Genomic DNA, 16,043 nt, shown 5'->3' on the forward strand with positions numbered 1-16,043 from the left:
TAATCATGTGGTTCTTGGTTTTACACCTATTTTTGTAATGAATTATGTTTATAGATTTTTGTATGTTGAACCAGCCTTGTATCCCAGGAATGAAGACCACCTGCTTGTGATGAATAATCCCTGAAGTGTGCTGCTGGATGCAATTTGCTAGAATCCTGTTGAGAATTTTTGTTGCTATGTTCATCAGAGAAATTGGCCTGTAGTTTTCTACAAAGACCCCTTGTTGGGTCTTTGCAATTTGGGGGTATCAGGATGATATCAGCTTCATAGAATGAGCTGGGAAAATTTCTTTCTTCTTAATTGCCTGGAATAACTTCAGTAGGATTGGTATCAACTCTTCCTTGTGTTTTTTGTAGAATTCAACTGAGAAGCCGTCTGCCCCATGGCTTTTTTTGACAGGGAGCTTTCTTATAACTGAGTCAATTTCTTGGATTGTTATTGGTCTAATTAATGCCTCAATTTCTTCCTGTTTTAATCTTGGAAGGTTACGTGATGTCAAAAATTTATCTATTTCCTCTATATCTTTTAGTTTATTTGTACACAGATATTTGTAGTACTCACTGATAATTTTTAAAATTTCTTCAGGGTCTGTTTTAATACCATCCATTTTATTTCTAATTGTGTTTATTCAAATTTTCTCTTTTGTTTGGTGTGTCAGTCTGGCCAGGAGTCTGTCAATCTTATTTATCCTTTCAAATAACCAGCCTTCTGTTCCATTGGTTTTTTCTATGATTTGTTCTTTTTTCTTTTTTCTTTTTTTTTGGGGGGGGGGCACTCTGTTCATTAAACTGTGACTTTATTTTAATAACTTTTTTCCTACTAAATCTAGAACTGGATTGCTCTTAACTTTCCTGCTCCCTTAGATGTGATGTGAGGTTGTTTACTTGAGATCCTTCTATTTTCTTGATATGTATGTGCGATATCATAAACTTTCCTCTCAACATCACTTTCATGGTATCCCAGAAATTTTGGTATATTGTATCTTTGTTTTCATTTGTTTCCCGGAATCTATTTATTTCTGTTGGGGTTTCTGTGTTAACCCAAAAGTCATTCAGAAGCATTTTGCTTAAATTTTATGTATTTGTGTGTTTTGGGAGGTTCCTCTTGATGATGATATCTACTTTTATTCTACTGTGGTCTGAGAAGATGCTTAGTATGACTTTAACCTTTAAAAAATTGCTCTTCCAGCAGGGCTTGGTGGCTCAGCCTGTAATCCTGTGCTTTGGGGGGCTGAGGTGAGTGGATTGCCTGAACCCACGGGTTCAAGACCCACCTGGGCAACTTGGCGAGACCTCATCTCTACAGTAAATAAAAAAATTAGCCAGGCGAGGTAGCGCATGCCTGTAGTTCCAGCTACTGGGAAGGCTGAGGTGGGAGAATCACCAGAGCCCAGCAGGTCAAGGCTGCAATGGCTGGGAGCGACCACTGCACTCCAGTCTGGGCGACAGAATGAGACTCCAACTCAAAAAAAAATTTGCTCTTCTTTGATTCATGCCCAAGAATATAGTCAATTTTGGAGTGTGTTCCATCTTCTAATGAGAAGAGTGTGTATTCTGTTGTTGTTGGGAGAAGTGTCTGTAGATGACTGATATGTTTATAATTGTTTGGGTGTCAGTGCCCTTTCTCAGTTTGATAAGCAAAATTGTTTTCTAAATCTGGGTGTGCCTACGTTGCGTGTGTAGAGATTCACGATGGATATTTCTTGCTGGTGGATTGAGCCTTTTGTCATTATGCAGTTTCTTTCAGTGTCCTTTCTAATTTGTATCAATTAAATGTCTGTTTTGTCTGACATAAGAATATACTCCTGATCTTTATTGTTTTCCATTTTCCTGGAAAATCTTCTCCAATCCTTTACCATGAGTCACTGGGTGTTCTTTGCTGTAAAATGGGTTTTCTGAAGGCAATAGAAGGTTGAACCATGTTTTTTCATCCAATGTGCTACTCTATGCTTTGAGTGGCACATTCAGCCCATTGATGCTTCAGTTAATTATTGATATGTGGGGGTTTATTCCTGTCATATTGCTATTAAGAGGTTGCTTTGCATTTTAGGCTTTGTAGTTGATCTGTATGGTCTGTTAACTCTGTGCTTGCCTGTGTTTTTGCAATGGATAGAAATATTTTATCATTCCTATACTTAGAACTTTCTTAAACATCTCCTGAAGGGCAGAACTGGAGGTGGCATGTTCTCTTAGGGATTGGATATCTCCTTTATTAGTGAAGTGTAGTTTGGTGGGGTAACTAAGCCAAACTTGGCTGTAATTGCTTTTCTTTAAGAATATGAAAGATGGGACCCAAGTCCTTTTTGGCTTGTAGGGTTTCTGCTGAGAAGACTGCTGCAATTCTATGGGTCTTCCCTTGTAGGTAGTCTGTCCCTATTATCTAGGTACATTTAGGATTTCGTTTTTTTTTTTTTTTATTTCATGCTTACCTTATGAAGATGAATTATTTGGTTTCTTGGGGAGATCTTCTCATGTAATACACTGCAGGGTTCTTTGGATCTCCTGCATTTGCATGGTTGCCTCTCTAGAGAGATAAGGGAAATATTCTTGGATGACCTCTTGAAATACTTGTTCCAAGGTGTTCTCAATTTCCCTTTCTATCACAAGGATGCTAATCAACCATAGATTTGGTCTCCTTACATAATTCCAAACCTCTCATCAGCTTTGCTCATTCTTCTTGAACCTTTTCTCTTTGTTTTTGTTGGACTGGTTTAGTTCAATATTCTGATCCTCAAGTTCAAAGATTCTTTCTTCTGCCTGGTCCATTCTAATGCTCAAGATTGTCATGGTGCTTTGAAATTCCAGGCAACGATTCTTTATTTTCAGGAATTTCAACTGAACCTTTCTTATATTGGCCAGCTCAGGGTCTATTTCTTGTACTGTTTTCATTGCCTGAGTGATCTAAGTTTCTATATTCTCATGACTTTCCATCACAGTTTGTGTCACCCGTAGTCTAAATTCTATGTGTATCATCAGAGACAGGTCATTCTGGATGAGTTTTATTGCTTGGGATCTGGGAAGACCTTTTGTGGGTAATGCCTCATTAAAGCTTTGGGGATTATCAGTGGTTTTTTCACTTGTTCTTCCTCATCTGTGAGGACAGACTCTTCTTTTTTTACTTTTTATTTTTGTTTTACTATTACTTTAGTTATATAAAGTTGCCACTGTTAGGGCGGACTTTTGTGGAATTTATTTTTTATTTTTAATCTTTTTTTTAAAATCCCTTGGGAAGCTCTCTTGTTGTATTGCACTCCTTTTTCCCTTAGGGGTGGTAGTCTGTGAGGGTTTGACCACTGTGGGTTCTACTGCTCTTCTTGGTTTAGCTGCCCTAGGAGGCTGCCACAATTTGGCTGGTGTTGGAGGGTGCCTGCAAGGTCTCTAGGAGACCCTCTGAAGAAGCTCTATGATGCCTCAGTTTATGGGCTGGTTTACGAGATGCATGGTGGCATGAACTTTGTTTTTATTCCCTTCTCAGGGGTTGTAGTATTGTCTCAGATATTGTAATGGGCTCTCCCAGTTGACCTTCAGCCAGAAGGTGTCACTTTGAGGCAACAGCCAGCTGTGATGGTTGTTTTGGGCTTTTTTGCTTGACCATTCTTTCCCTAGGGAAGTGCACAGATGACTTAGATGAGGGATAGGATTCGGGAACTCCCAAAAATCCTCAGTCCCTGGGATTTTAAGGGGATTGGGGGGAAAGCTGGTTGGCAAAGATTTGTCAGACTGGGCTGCTCTTCGGCCCTTCCCCCCAACTGCTGGCACAATTGGCTACCCTAGTGGGAAATGGCCTCCTTACTGCTATGGCCATGCCGTGTGGTTGGTTGAGCTCTTTCTGATTTATGAAAGAGTTCACACAGAGACAGAGGAGTCGCCAGGATAGCCAGTTCCCCCTCCTCTTCCACCTTCAGTTCCTCTTCCCTTGACTGAGGCTGTTGGTGCTCAGAACTGGAAGTTTCTTTCTGCAACAATGTTTTTCTCATGGGTTAGGACCAGCTGGTCTGTGTTCTGATACCTAGCTATGAGTATGCAATGGGGATAAGGTGGGAGGATTGGCACCTGGCCACTCTGGAAGTGCTGTAGGAATGGCAGAGCTATCTGCTGTCCAAAAGTGTTCACTTAGGGAAAGAAAGGTTACCAGGAAATTCTACCAACTCCCTCCCTTCTCTTGTGAGAGGCTGCCCCACATTCACAATTGAAAAGCTCTTTCAACAGCAGAATCTCTACTGCAGCTTGCCCCAAACCGGAGCTGCCTGCAGAGGTGGAACCTGCCCTTAGAGTGAGTGAAGACAGATAGGGTTCTTTACTGACCTAGAAGCTGTTCCCAGCCTAGGAACTGCCTCCAGGGAAAGAGTTCTTAGAGATAGAGATGGCTTGTCCATGGACATTGAGAGATTGGATAGGTTCACAGCTCCATGTAGGCTCTGGCAGCAGCAGCTGTGCTATATCCATGTTGTTTCCCTTGTGGAACTGGAATCCTTTGAGGCAGGGAGAGGTCTTCCCTGTCCATGGCAGTAGCAAGCACTGTGTCCTAACTTCCCTCACCTTTTCCCACATCCTGAGGCTGCACTCTATTTCCAGTGTGAGCTGGGTGAGGAGGGGGCTTGTGACTCCAAAGCCAGCTGCCCATTCTCTCTCATCCCTGCCCTCTCTGAATCCTGGTGGTCTTCTGCAGGATGTGGGATTCATCCTTCATCTTAACCTGCTCAAACTGCTGGGGGTCACTGACTTCTGGTGCTCTCTTCTTTGGTTTATTCTGTGATCAAGGCACCAGTTTGCTTCTTCTAGATGGCCATCTTGAGACTCCTCCAAATTCTGAGATTCTTGAGAAAGAATAGTACTATTGAAATGAAGTACTTTCTTTGTAATACAAGTAGTAGAGATATTTTATAAAGAAACAAGTGTATTTTGAGCACCTACTATTAAAAATTACTGATATATGAGTATACTAAATATGAATGCTTTCTTTCTATAAATAAATAGCTGGAATATTTCTCAAGAACATATTCCATAGTGATTTCTAAAATTATCAGGTAACATTAATAACTCATTGATAAATACTTATATAAATACTATAACATTTCCTGTTATAGTATGGTTTAGGAGAACATTTTTTCTCTTCAAACTTACTGTAAGAGATTTTGGTTACCCTAATTTTTTCTTTATAATTATTATTTCTATTGAATAGATCAAGTAAAGACAACTTCAAATATTCTAACTTTTCCCTGATGTCAATGCAAGGCAATTCAACCATTTTGGATCCAGAATTTTCTAAATCATAAGTCTTAGTCAACATAATCTGATTTGGAATGATATCATATTTCTTGCCCTAATGCTTTACTGAGAAGAACATTAAAGCGAAAGACAGGTGATGAAAGCTCTCTGTTTTCGACATCTTCATAACTTGGTTGAATATGATAGATTGGCTAGCTTATTGATTTAAGAATGATCAGTAATATTATTTCTCCTAAAGAAATATTAAGATGACTCATAACAGATTTGAAACCTGATTTCTAGCTTCCTGTAAAAATGTGTACAATTTCATAAGTTTGACTCTCTAAATTTTTACTTGGGAAACATTGTTTTATGCACACAGGGGGTCTCAACTTTGTAGTTACCCAATAATTTTGTGACTGGATTGCCTATATGTATACTTAGGCATATATTCATACACACACACATACATACACACACACACACACACATATATGTGTATATATATATATATATGTATATACACATATATATATATACACCTACATACATACATTTATATTTGCACCATGGACCCAATGGATTCCTTCAAGGATGAAGTATGTGCTTAGTCGGTAGCAATTTCTATTCTGATTTATTTGCATTAAAATACATTTCCTAAACGTTGATAATTCATTTACTATATTTGTGGGGTTTTTCTGTATTTTTTTTACCACAGATTATTATTTAGTTATATTATTTATACTAAAATAACTTTATTTTAAACAAAAATATACTCATATCACAAGTAAATGTGTTAGATATGAACATATTTAATACAAAACCTTAAGAGTTTGTAAATAATCATAAAAAGTCCCCTTCCCAAAGGAGACATCAAAAAGTCTCATGTACAGTTACTGTATCAAGATCAAATGCCAGAATCTCTGGTGATAAATGACTATCTCCACAAGATTTAGGTCTTGGGGGTGGGGGTGGGGGTGGGGAGGAGGTGGGCATGGAGGAATGATTTAGAACTTGAAATATAAGCTCTTATCTCACTTTCCCCACCATATCCAAAAGAAAATGATGGAGCAAGAACTTGGTAACTGGAAGAAACAAACAAACAAAAACTCCTCTCATTTGTAAAAGGAAAGAATGGTAAACAGCCAACAGTCACTGGACCAAAATGATGATTAAATCCTGCCAGGCAGGTCCTATGAGGCAACTGCCCTGGAAGTAGAGACAGTCCTTGGCTGTCCTTTCTGGGGGAATTCCCTGTGCCCATTATTCTCTAGGGTTTCTGGCTCTACTTTCTGGAGGCTCTTCCTTCTTATTTAGCTTCCATGGACCACATCTGAAGTGGACATTGGGAAAATTTTTCTCCTTCTATTCATAGTTTCTTTGTAACCTAGATTTTGTGGAACAAAGATAAAGCTCCAGGATTGTATAGAGTCATGGATATTTCAAGCCAGACTTCTGATTTCTTTGTTAAAACAATTCCCTCCAAATCTTCGTAGACACTGATCTAATTCTTTCAACCAGTTACGTGTATTTGTAACCAAACAAAGATAAAGTCATTTCTATACAAAATACTTGGACCTGCTTTATTTCTTTAATTTCTCACACTTCTCTCTCTCTCTCTCTCACTCTCCCTCTGCCTCCCCATCACCCTCCTCCTCCTTCTTCCCTTTCTCCCTCTCTCCTTCTCTATGTAAAATATGAAGTCGTATTAATGAGAACTTCTGATTAAGTTAAAAAGCAGCATAAGATGTAATTTTAAATTGTAAATTTCTTCTTTTTATCTTTTTTTTATTATGAAATCTGTCTCTGATGCTTCCTTGGGGAAAGAAAAGATAAGGCTTCTTTTTCTTTGTTCCAAAAGCACGAAAAGCATGTGTGATTTTTTGTGTGTTTAAACACATCTGGATTATAGTAGAGGACATGAAAATTAATAGAATGTTGGTTCTGAAACAGTTTAGCTAGCATTATAAACACAAAGCATTTCAAGATGAAATATGTCACCCTAGTAACTATTACTAGATTACAAATCACCCTGAAACATAGAGGTATAAAACAATAATTTTATAATGCTTACGATCTGACCAAGAATTCAAAGAAAAGGCAACAGGAATGGCTTGTTTCTACTCTACAATGTTTAGGGCCTTTGATGAGAAGGTTGAAGGCTTGGAGAGACCCAACAGTTGGGAGAGGGAATCGTTGGGATTTCTTCATACTCATTTGATTGGTGGTTGATGCCGGCCAGATATCTGCTGGAAGCCTCAACCCATCCATCAGTCAGAAACCTGTGAGGTTTTCCATGTGGCCACTCTGTGGGTAATTCGGGCTTCCTCAAACAAATTATCCAAGAGTGAGTGTTCTGAGAGAACAAGGGGGAAGTGCATGACATTTTTGTACTCTAACTTTTAAAGTCATAGAATGGAACTTCTGTAGTACTTTTTGGTTAAAGCAGGTATAAAGGCCTTCCCAGATTCAAATGAAAGAACATAGACCCCACCATTTGATGGGAGCAGTGTTGAGGTTACATATAAGACAAAGTGAATTTGAGATATTACTGCAGCCAGCTAACTCTGAGTATAGATTTTATTCAAATAGTTAGTGTACAAAACATTTACTTCTAATTTTATATTGAATTAATTTTAATGAATTTGTTTATTGGTATTTTCATGTGAATTCTTACTAAATTATGCTCTATTAAGAAAAATAACACACTAGTATTAAACCTTAATATATTTGCAGGTATCCCGACACAGAAGAAATCATTCACAGCATGTTTTGAAAGATGTCATCCCTCCGTTGGAACAATTGGTGAGTGATGATTTCATTATAATCTTGAGCTACTGATACAAAATAAATTACCCCAAAACTCAGCAACTTAAAGCAGCATATGTAACTGTTTCATGTTTCTGTGAGTTCAGGAATCAGGGTATCACTTAGCATATTCCTCTAGTTCAAAATCTCTCAAAACTATGCAAAGTGCCTGCCAGAACTGGGGTCACATCTGAAGGGGTTTGACTGGGGAAAGTATACTTTCAAACTTATGTAAGTGACTATTGGCAGAATTCAGTTCTTTCAGGACTGTTGGCCAATGACTTCTCTCTCTTCCTTGCCATGGACTTCTGCAACATGACTGCTTCTTCAAAGCATGCAAGCTGAGAAGGCAGAGTGTGCTAGCAAAATGGAAGTCAACATTCCTTATCACCTAGTCATGAAAGTAACATGCCATCAACCTTGCCGTATTATTTTGGTCAGAAGCAAGCTACTAAGTCCAGTTCACATAAAGAAGGAGGATTACACGAGGATGTGAATAACAGAAACCAGAGATTACTGGGAACTTACTGAAAACATTGCTTTTTGTTGTTGTTGTTGTAGCTGTAAGGGTACATTAATGCTTTACCAGTAGATTCTAACTTCATATGAATAGCATTCCCCCCCCCCCCATTTTTTGTGTATTGTTATTTCCTAATGACTAGAAGGGTTCCTGAAACATTGTAAATAGCATGCATGAATAAAGTGTTAAAAAACATATAAGCCCTGGCTGGGTGCAGTGGCTCAAGGCTATAATCCCAGCACTTTGGGAGGCCAAGGTGAGAGAATTGCCTGGGACCAGGGGTTCGAGACCAGCCTGGGCAACTTGACAAGAACTCATCTCTACAATAAATAAAAAAATTAGCTGGGTGTGGTGGCTCATGCCTGTAGTTCCAGTTACCTGAATGGCTGAGGTGGAAGGATTGCCTGAGCCCAGCAGGTCGAGGCTGCAGTGGCCATGAGCATGCCACTGCACCACTCCAATCTGGGCAACAGAGAAAACAAACAAACATATAGGCCCAAGCTTTTTGACATATTATGATACTTCTTTAACAGCCTCCTTTTTGATAAGTACAATGTCCCTTTTCTCCATTCTCATTTCACTTGTCCTTCCTGCTGTATTTTATTAGTCAATATACTTCAGTCCCATTGGCTTACAGGATTCTAAACAATGATGTATGTATTCACATCTATCTCTGCCTGTTCCCTCCCTATTACCTTAGATATGTCTTGTCCTCAATACCAAGCATATTTCTTTTCTTGGTGAAGTTCTCTAATTTTCCTTGGCTTTGAATGTTCTAGTTCTCTCATTCTTACTCCAGTGCTTTATTCTTACTTTAGGATAAAAATTCCTCAAAACAATTGCCTATCTTGGATATCTCTAATTCCTCCCCTCCCTTTATCTCTTGAATCAACTTTATTTTTAGTCTATATCTAAATCACTCAGCTCTTATTCAGGTCACTATTTGTCTCCATATTGTTAAATCCATCAGTGATTTCTCAGTTCTCTTCTTAGTAGATCTATCTGAACATTTAATCCAACTGATATAGCTCTTTTTGAAACATTTTCCTCACATGGCTGCTAGTAAACTACTTTCTCATAGATCTCTAATTAACTGAATGACCAATCCTCTTTTGTCTCCTTTTCTGTTCCCTCTTCATCTTGGAGTTCAGTTCTTAACTTTTCTTCTTTCTCTCTAGAGTCATTCCCCAAAGCTTTAGATATCAAGATACACTATTTCCTTCTAAATTTCAGTCTTCAGTATAAGACCAGGTTTGGTGGCTCATGTCTATAATCCCAGCACTTTGGGAGTCGAGGTGGGAGGATTGCTTGAGGCCTGGAGTCTGAGACCAGCCTGGGCAACATAGCAAGATCTCGTCTCTACAAAAGAGTAAGAAAAATTAGCCAGGCATGTTGGCACACTCCTGGAATCCCAGTTACTTAGGAGGCTGAGGTAGAAAGATCACCTGAGCCCGGAAGTTCAAGGCTACGGTGAGCTATAATCGTGCCACTGTACTCCAGTCTGGATGAAAGAGTGGAATTGCAACTCATGAAAATAAACAATAATAGTAATAATAAATAAATTTCTATCTTTAGTATGGACCACTACTTTAACTCCAGTACTGTATATTGTAGTGTTTTTATTCTTATGTATAGCATACATCTCAAACTTAACCTAAATAGATCCTGATTTTCACCCAAACCTGTTCTCCCAGTCTCCCCCATTTCACAAGAAGCTGATTCCATTCTTCTAGGTGTTTCAGTCAAAACTCTTAAAGTCATATTTCAGTTCTTGTTTCTCTCATAGCATAAATGAACATCAAAGAACCCTGTTCCGCTCTGTCTTCAAAATGCATCCAGAATCAGTTCATTTCTCACCACCCTTATGCTATATCATCTGTCACCTGATTTATTGAAATAGCCTCTCTAACGGTCCGCCCACTTTCACCCTTTTTCTCTACTGTTTATTTTCAACACTACAGCCAGACTGATCTTGTTAAGATGTAAATTAGATTATGTTCCTTATCTTAGTCATTTCGGTGCTGTAATAGAGTACCAAAGAGAGGGTGGCTTATAAACTACTGAAGTGTATTTCTCACAGTTCTGGAGGCTGGAAATCCAAGCTCAGGGTTCCAGCATGATCAGGTCCTGGAGAGGGCCCTCTTCCAGGTTGCAGGCAGCTGACTTCTCCTTGTAGCCTCATATGTCAGAAACAGTGTGAGACAGCCCTCTGGGATCCCCTTTAAAAAAGATGCTGTTCTCATGACCTAATTTCTTCTCAAAGGCCCCACCTTCTAATATCATCATCTTGGGGGTTAGGATTTCAACATATGAATTTTAGGGAGTCACAGACATTAATTCTATCATATCACTCGTTGACTCAATAACTCTCTGTGGCTTTGTCCATTCCAGATAAAAGCTGAAAAATGTCCAGTGATTTGCCAGACCCTGGGGTCATTCCACCAGCTTTTTCCTCTGCCTATTTCAAAATAATTCATTTGATGTTCAGAAATTTGTACTTCTCATTTGTTCATTTGCTTCATATTCTGCTGTAATATCACCTTTCTAGATAGGTATCCCCTAATCTCCCTAAAAAATAAAATAAATGAATAAACAAGAAACCCCACTGTTTCCATTCACACTCCCTCTCTCTTACCAAATTTAATTTTCTCTAGACCTTACCACCATGTGGTGTACTACATGATTTCTTTTTATTTATTTGTCATCCCATTAGAATGTAAGTTCTTCGAAGACAAGGACATTGTCTCCTATGTTTATTACTTTATTCCCATGACTATAAAGATTGCTAGAATGGTAAGAATTTAGCAAATGTGTGTTGAGTAAATGCATAATAAAAAAGCTAACGACTTTTGTTTTTACTTTCAAGCTTATAATTCAGGCCTGTATACTTTCTCTCCTTTATTTTATCCTGTGTCTTCAAGTTTTTGTTTGTTTGTTTGTTTACTTGCTTGTTTTGAGTTGGAGTCTCACTCTGTCGCCCAGACTGGAGTGCAGTGGCATGCTCCCAGCCACCACAGCTTCCACCTGCTGGACTCCGGCGATCCTTCCGCCTCAGCCTTCCAAGTAGCTGGAACGACAGGTGCGCGCTACCATGCCCAGCTAATTTTTTGATTTATTGTAGAGATGAGGTCTCACCAAGTTGCCCAGGCAGGTCTCAAGCCCGCAGGCTCAGGCAATCCACTCACCTCGGCCTCCCAAAGCACGGGATTACAGGCTGAGCCACCGAGCCTGGCCATGTCTATTCATTTGTTCTAGAATGTCTCTGTGTCATCACAGAAGTGAAATCTCACTTTTTCAGTGTCTTCCAAAACCAATTATTTTTTCCTCATCTCTATTAGTAGCAAACATTTATCTAGGCTTAGAAAACGTTTTATTTGGATCTTTTATTTCTCCATGACCTTTCTCGTAAGTCATCAACTTCTGGAGTGATTTTTCCTCAACAGTTGTGGTGTCCACATGCTTCTCCTTGTGCACACATGTACCTTCGCCTGGACCTTCAAACGCTTTTCATCTCACCTTCCATGCTCCCAGTGATCTTGTGTAACAATCCAGATGGACCTTCTACAAACAGTACTTTCATTATTTCATTTTCTTTGTCAGAGCTTCCTGTTTTCTATAGCATCCAGTTTACGGACTCTTGCATAGTCCCTAATTCACATTATTTACTATCTACTCCTAAGTCCATACTCTCAAGCCAGGAATAGTAACGTGATTGAAATGTGGCTCTTACCCTGAAGGACCTTGGATTATCTGTGGCAATTATAGTCCCTTTATCCCAGCACATGTTCATACATTGTTTTGTGTTTGTTGTTCACTCTTATTTCATAGGTAATAGACTTGTTCCATGGTTGGATTGTTAGTGCCTCGAAGTGAGAGGCCATGACTCGTGTTTGCTTTATTATATTATACTTCCACTTGTATTGCTTTTGGCACTAGTGCCTGTTCCAGAAAGACATGTGTGTCAATTGATGTAATAATAAAATACTTAAGGGTTGCTGAAATAATGATGCTGATTGCAGAGATTAATGCATGTATACCTGCTATTCATAGTGAAAGCCAATTTTTCAATGTAATTAAATGTAACAATGGCTTATTTTCAAAATTGATTGCATGGATCTCAACTTTGAGAACATTTTCTCTGGGAAGTAGTTCTCTGATTCCTCAAATTTGAATTAGGTGGTCCTTTTTTTATCTCCTCCTAGTAGCAGTTTGATCTTGGCTCTATCCTAGCCCTATCCTAGCCCTAAAATTGCCTGTTTCCTGTTCTATCTCTCTTTCTGAGCTCCAAGCTAATGAAAGGAGGGTTGTACCTTATTTATTGTTTTATTATTAGAACTTTATATAAAGCTTGGCACACAGTAGCTATTCAATGAATAGGAAAATAAATACTATATTGGTTCTGCAATCCAAATTTTGCAGAAATTTGGATTACACAGCAGATAAAATATATACAAATAATTATAAAAAGCTAGATTTTATAAAAATAGCACATGCAAAGTTTCCTCTGAAGTATTTGATGAAACATGTCATAAGTTAGACTGAAAATGGAACTAAGTAAATGTTTGGGTTTATGTGCATGTCTGTATGTATATACACAAATATATATGCAATTATATAGAAACAGTGCCTTAAAGTGTCTCAAATTTTTTTTACATAAAATGTACCTATATATTTAAGAAATTCAAATGATAATGATTATTGAAATTTGATCAATAACTAGTATGTAATATTTAATTATGTATGTGTTATGCCAATATATGAAGCATAGTCTAATATAAGAGGAACCATTAGAATTTTCAGAAATAGTTTTCTTAATTTACCTTTCTAATATTGAGTTTCTTTGTTGATGTCATGGCATGCAGTAGGCTATCTGTCTTACTCTGTATTCTCAATTATAAATAAATGGAACTCATCTGGAATATCTCAAATTATAGAAAGTATATTAATAGATTTATGTCCTCAGTAGTCTAGCTAAGATAACCTTGGAAAGGTACATTGGGAAGTGCTGCCAAGAGAAGCAATTCCTTTAAGTCTCTTACTTTGTATATGTGGGTATTCATCTGTTCTCTCTCTCTCTCTTTCACATACACAACAACACACGCATGCATGTACATACAATGACTAGTTCTATAAACTTTTGTAACTACCAGTCAATTGAACTCCTAGTCTTGATTTGAGTTTCCATGGATCTTCTCTCTTAGTACTTAATTATCTTAATGTGTCTTATGAACACAAGCAACATTCAACTTTCATTCATCAATCTCTACTTGACTTGAATTTCTTTTCTTAATGTTATTTTAAAGACAAAAGTGCTATCTTTACCCCAATTCTTAGTTGTGGATTATCCGTTTGGGTGATCAATGCCAAAACAATCACCCATTCCCCCAACAAGAAATCTGATTAATCATAGACTATCCATTATAGTTCACACCAAGACTAGAATGATTTCCCAGAACCTATAAAATTGTCTTTACAGCTAACTAATCAAGTTGTGTGTTATTTGAACCTAGACTCACATATGTTTTCCACACTCTATCATGTTCCTTACTCCCATTCCTCCAATTCTTCTTACTTCCACCATGCTCCAGTGTGGCTTCCAGAGTCATCTAGGGGTTCTGGCAGTAGTTTCTCTAGATAATACCCACCAGGATGAGTTATATATTGCATGAAATAACATACATTGAAACACTTTAGAAAAATAATAAAATCCTTTCAGTTGGTGTTTATTCATTATCTTTACCATATGGATCCTCATGCTTACTTATTTCTAAAATGTTGTGTTATATAAATCTCATTTTCTTTATCTCTCAAACTCAGAGAACCCTCCTGAACATTCTTCAGGAATCACAAGAAAGCTTGGCTTTAGGCAAAACTTGTCAAAGTATCCTATTGTCAAAGTATCTCCCCTTTGGAGAAAAACGATACACTTTATAAAATGAAATATGCCATTATGGATGCTCTAATAGATGCTAAGGCCCTTTGGGAGCCATACTTCAACACTAAATGTTCCCTTTAATAAAGTAGATTGTGGTCAGTATGGTTAAACAGAAGAACTATGCATTTCTTTTGAACATTGGCCAGCATACATTCCTAATTAGAGTCTAAAATCTCAGAATGGAAATGATCCAGTTCACTGATAGGTGATATCATTTATGTCACATATATTTCAGTGGAAGAGACCAAAATAATTTCCTGAGACTCAGTTTGTTTGCTTAACTAGGTGTTACAATACGACAACAATTTTAAACATGAAGCATCAAATACACGAATATATATTTGACTCCTGATCTTGTATATTCCGTAGTATAACTGTTCATGAGACCTAATTATTTTCAGGGCATTTTCTCTTTTCCCCCTAAGGAAATATTCAAGAAAAATAACCCTGTTTATAACATGTGAAATCTTTATCTTCTTTATTTTTATCAACAGAGTATAAGACATGTCTATGGATAACCCTGCAGGAGTCAAAAGCCTGTGGCAGGTTTTAGAGAATCATCTGCTACCTCCTGAGCCAGGAAGATTTGAGGACAGAGCTCAGGAAGTTGCCATAGCTTGGGGGCAAAGCAGGCTTTTGCAGATAAACCTTAAGTCATAGATTCTACCTTTTGGAGCCAGATATCATTTTGTGGATTAATTAATACTTGTGAGGGCTTTGAGCATGAAAGACATTGTGAAAATACACTGTTTTCTTGTTTTGAAACAAAGGACAGCCACTTTGGGGAAATAATTCTATCGATTAAGCTGGATTTTCCTTAAACTGCAAAAAAAAAAAAAAAAAAATTCCAAAAGCTCCTTAGTCTTTCAAAATTCTACTTTTGTAAAACAAAATTAGGCTTTCTGAAACAACCCTCCAGATCTTCAAGTTGTTAATAATAAGTTATATAATAATAATAAGTTATATGATTTAATAATGCTAATAGAAACCATCTCCAAGTCTTCATCATTCCTTGTGCCCTTCTTTTTCTCAAGTGGTAGCATGTTTATTAATTCAAGTATTTGTTGAAGCCATCACTGTGTTAGGTTTAGGGCATGCAATAATATACTAATTATTCATGTCTTTTTCGCAAGGAGCTTTGTTTATGAGTGAAGAGAAATATTAAATAAGCAAAGGAAGGTATAATTCTGTAAATGTAAATTCCACAATGTGCTATGATGGAAGAAGCACAAGTTTCGGTGTCAGAGGCAGAATGTACATTAGATTAAGTAGTCATAAAAGCACTCTTTGAAACAGCCAGTTAGATTCAGATTTGCAGAATGTCTAGAATTTGCCAAGGAAAGAAGAATGTTGCAAACATAAAGAAACAGTAAGTGCAACGATCTCTAAGTGGCAACAAAGTTGTTACATATGAAAAATTGCGAGAATGCCATACCACAGAGGATATCATCAACAGGGAAAATGAGTGAAGGGCTACGGGGAGAGGGAAGCAGTGGTCACATCTGGGGTAATGGTCAGAATTTCAAAAGTCATTAAAACAGAAATAAATTATAATACTTCTCCCATCCGCTCC

General features: G+C 37.7%; 1 protein-coding gene across 1 annotated transcript in view; it reads left to right on the plus strand.

Annotated features, from left to right (window-relative positions):
* ARHGAP15 (Rho GTPase activating protein 15) overlaps nucleotides 1-16,043 on the plus strand; it is a 424,379-nt gene that overhangs the window by 66,519 nt on the left and 341,817 nt on the right. The window contains exon 3 of the mRNA XM_008061399.2: nucleotides 7,944-8,012. Coding sequence (XP_008059590.1) covers nucleotides 7,944-8,012 — 69 coding nt within the window. The remainder of the gene's footprint in view (nucleotides 1-7,943; nucleotides 8,013-16,043) is intronic.

Source organism: Carlito syrichta, unplaced genomic scaffold (genome assembly GCF_000164805.1).
Source record: "Carlito syrichta isolate Samal-C Ts95f unplaced genomic scaffold, Tarsius_syrichta-2.0.1 Scaffold305239, whole genome shotgun sequence".
NCBI classification, from domain to species: Eukaryota; Metazoa; Chordata; class Mammalia; order Primates; family Tarsiidae; genus Carlito; species Carlito syrichta.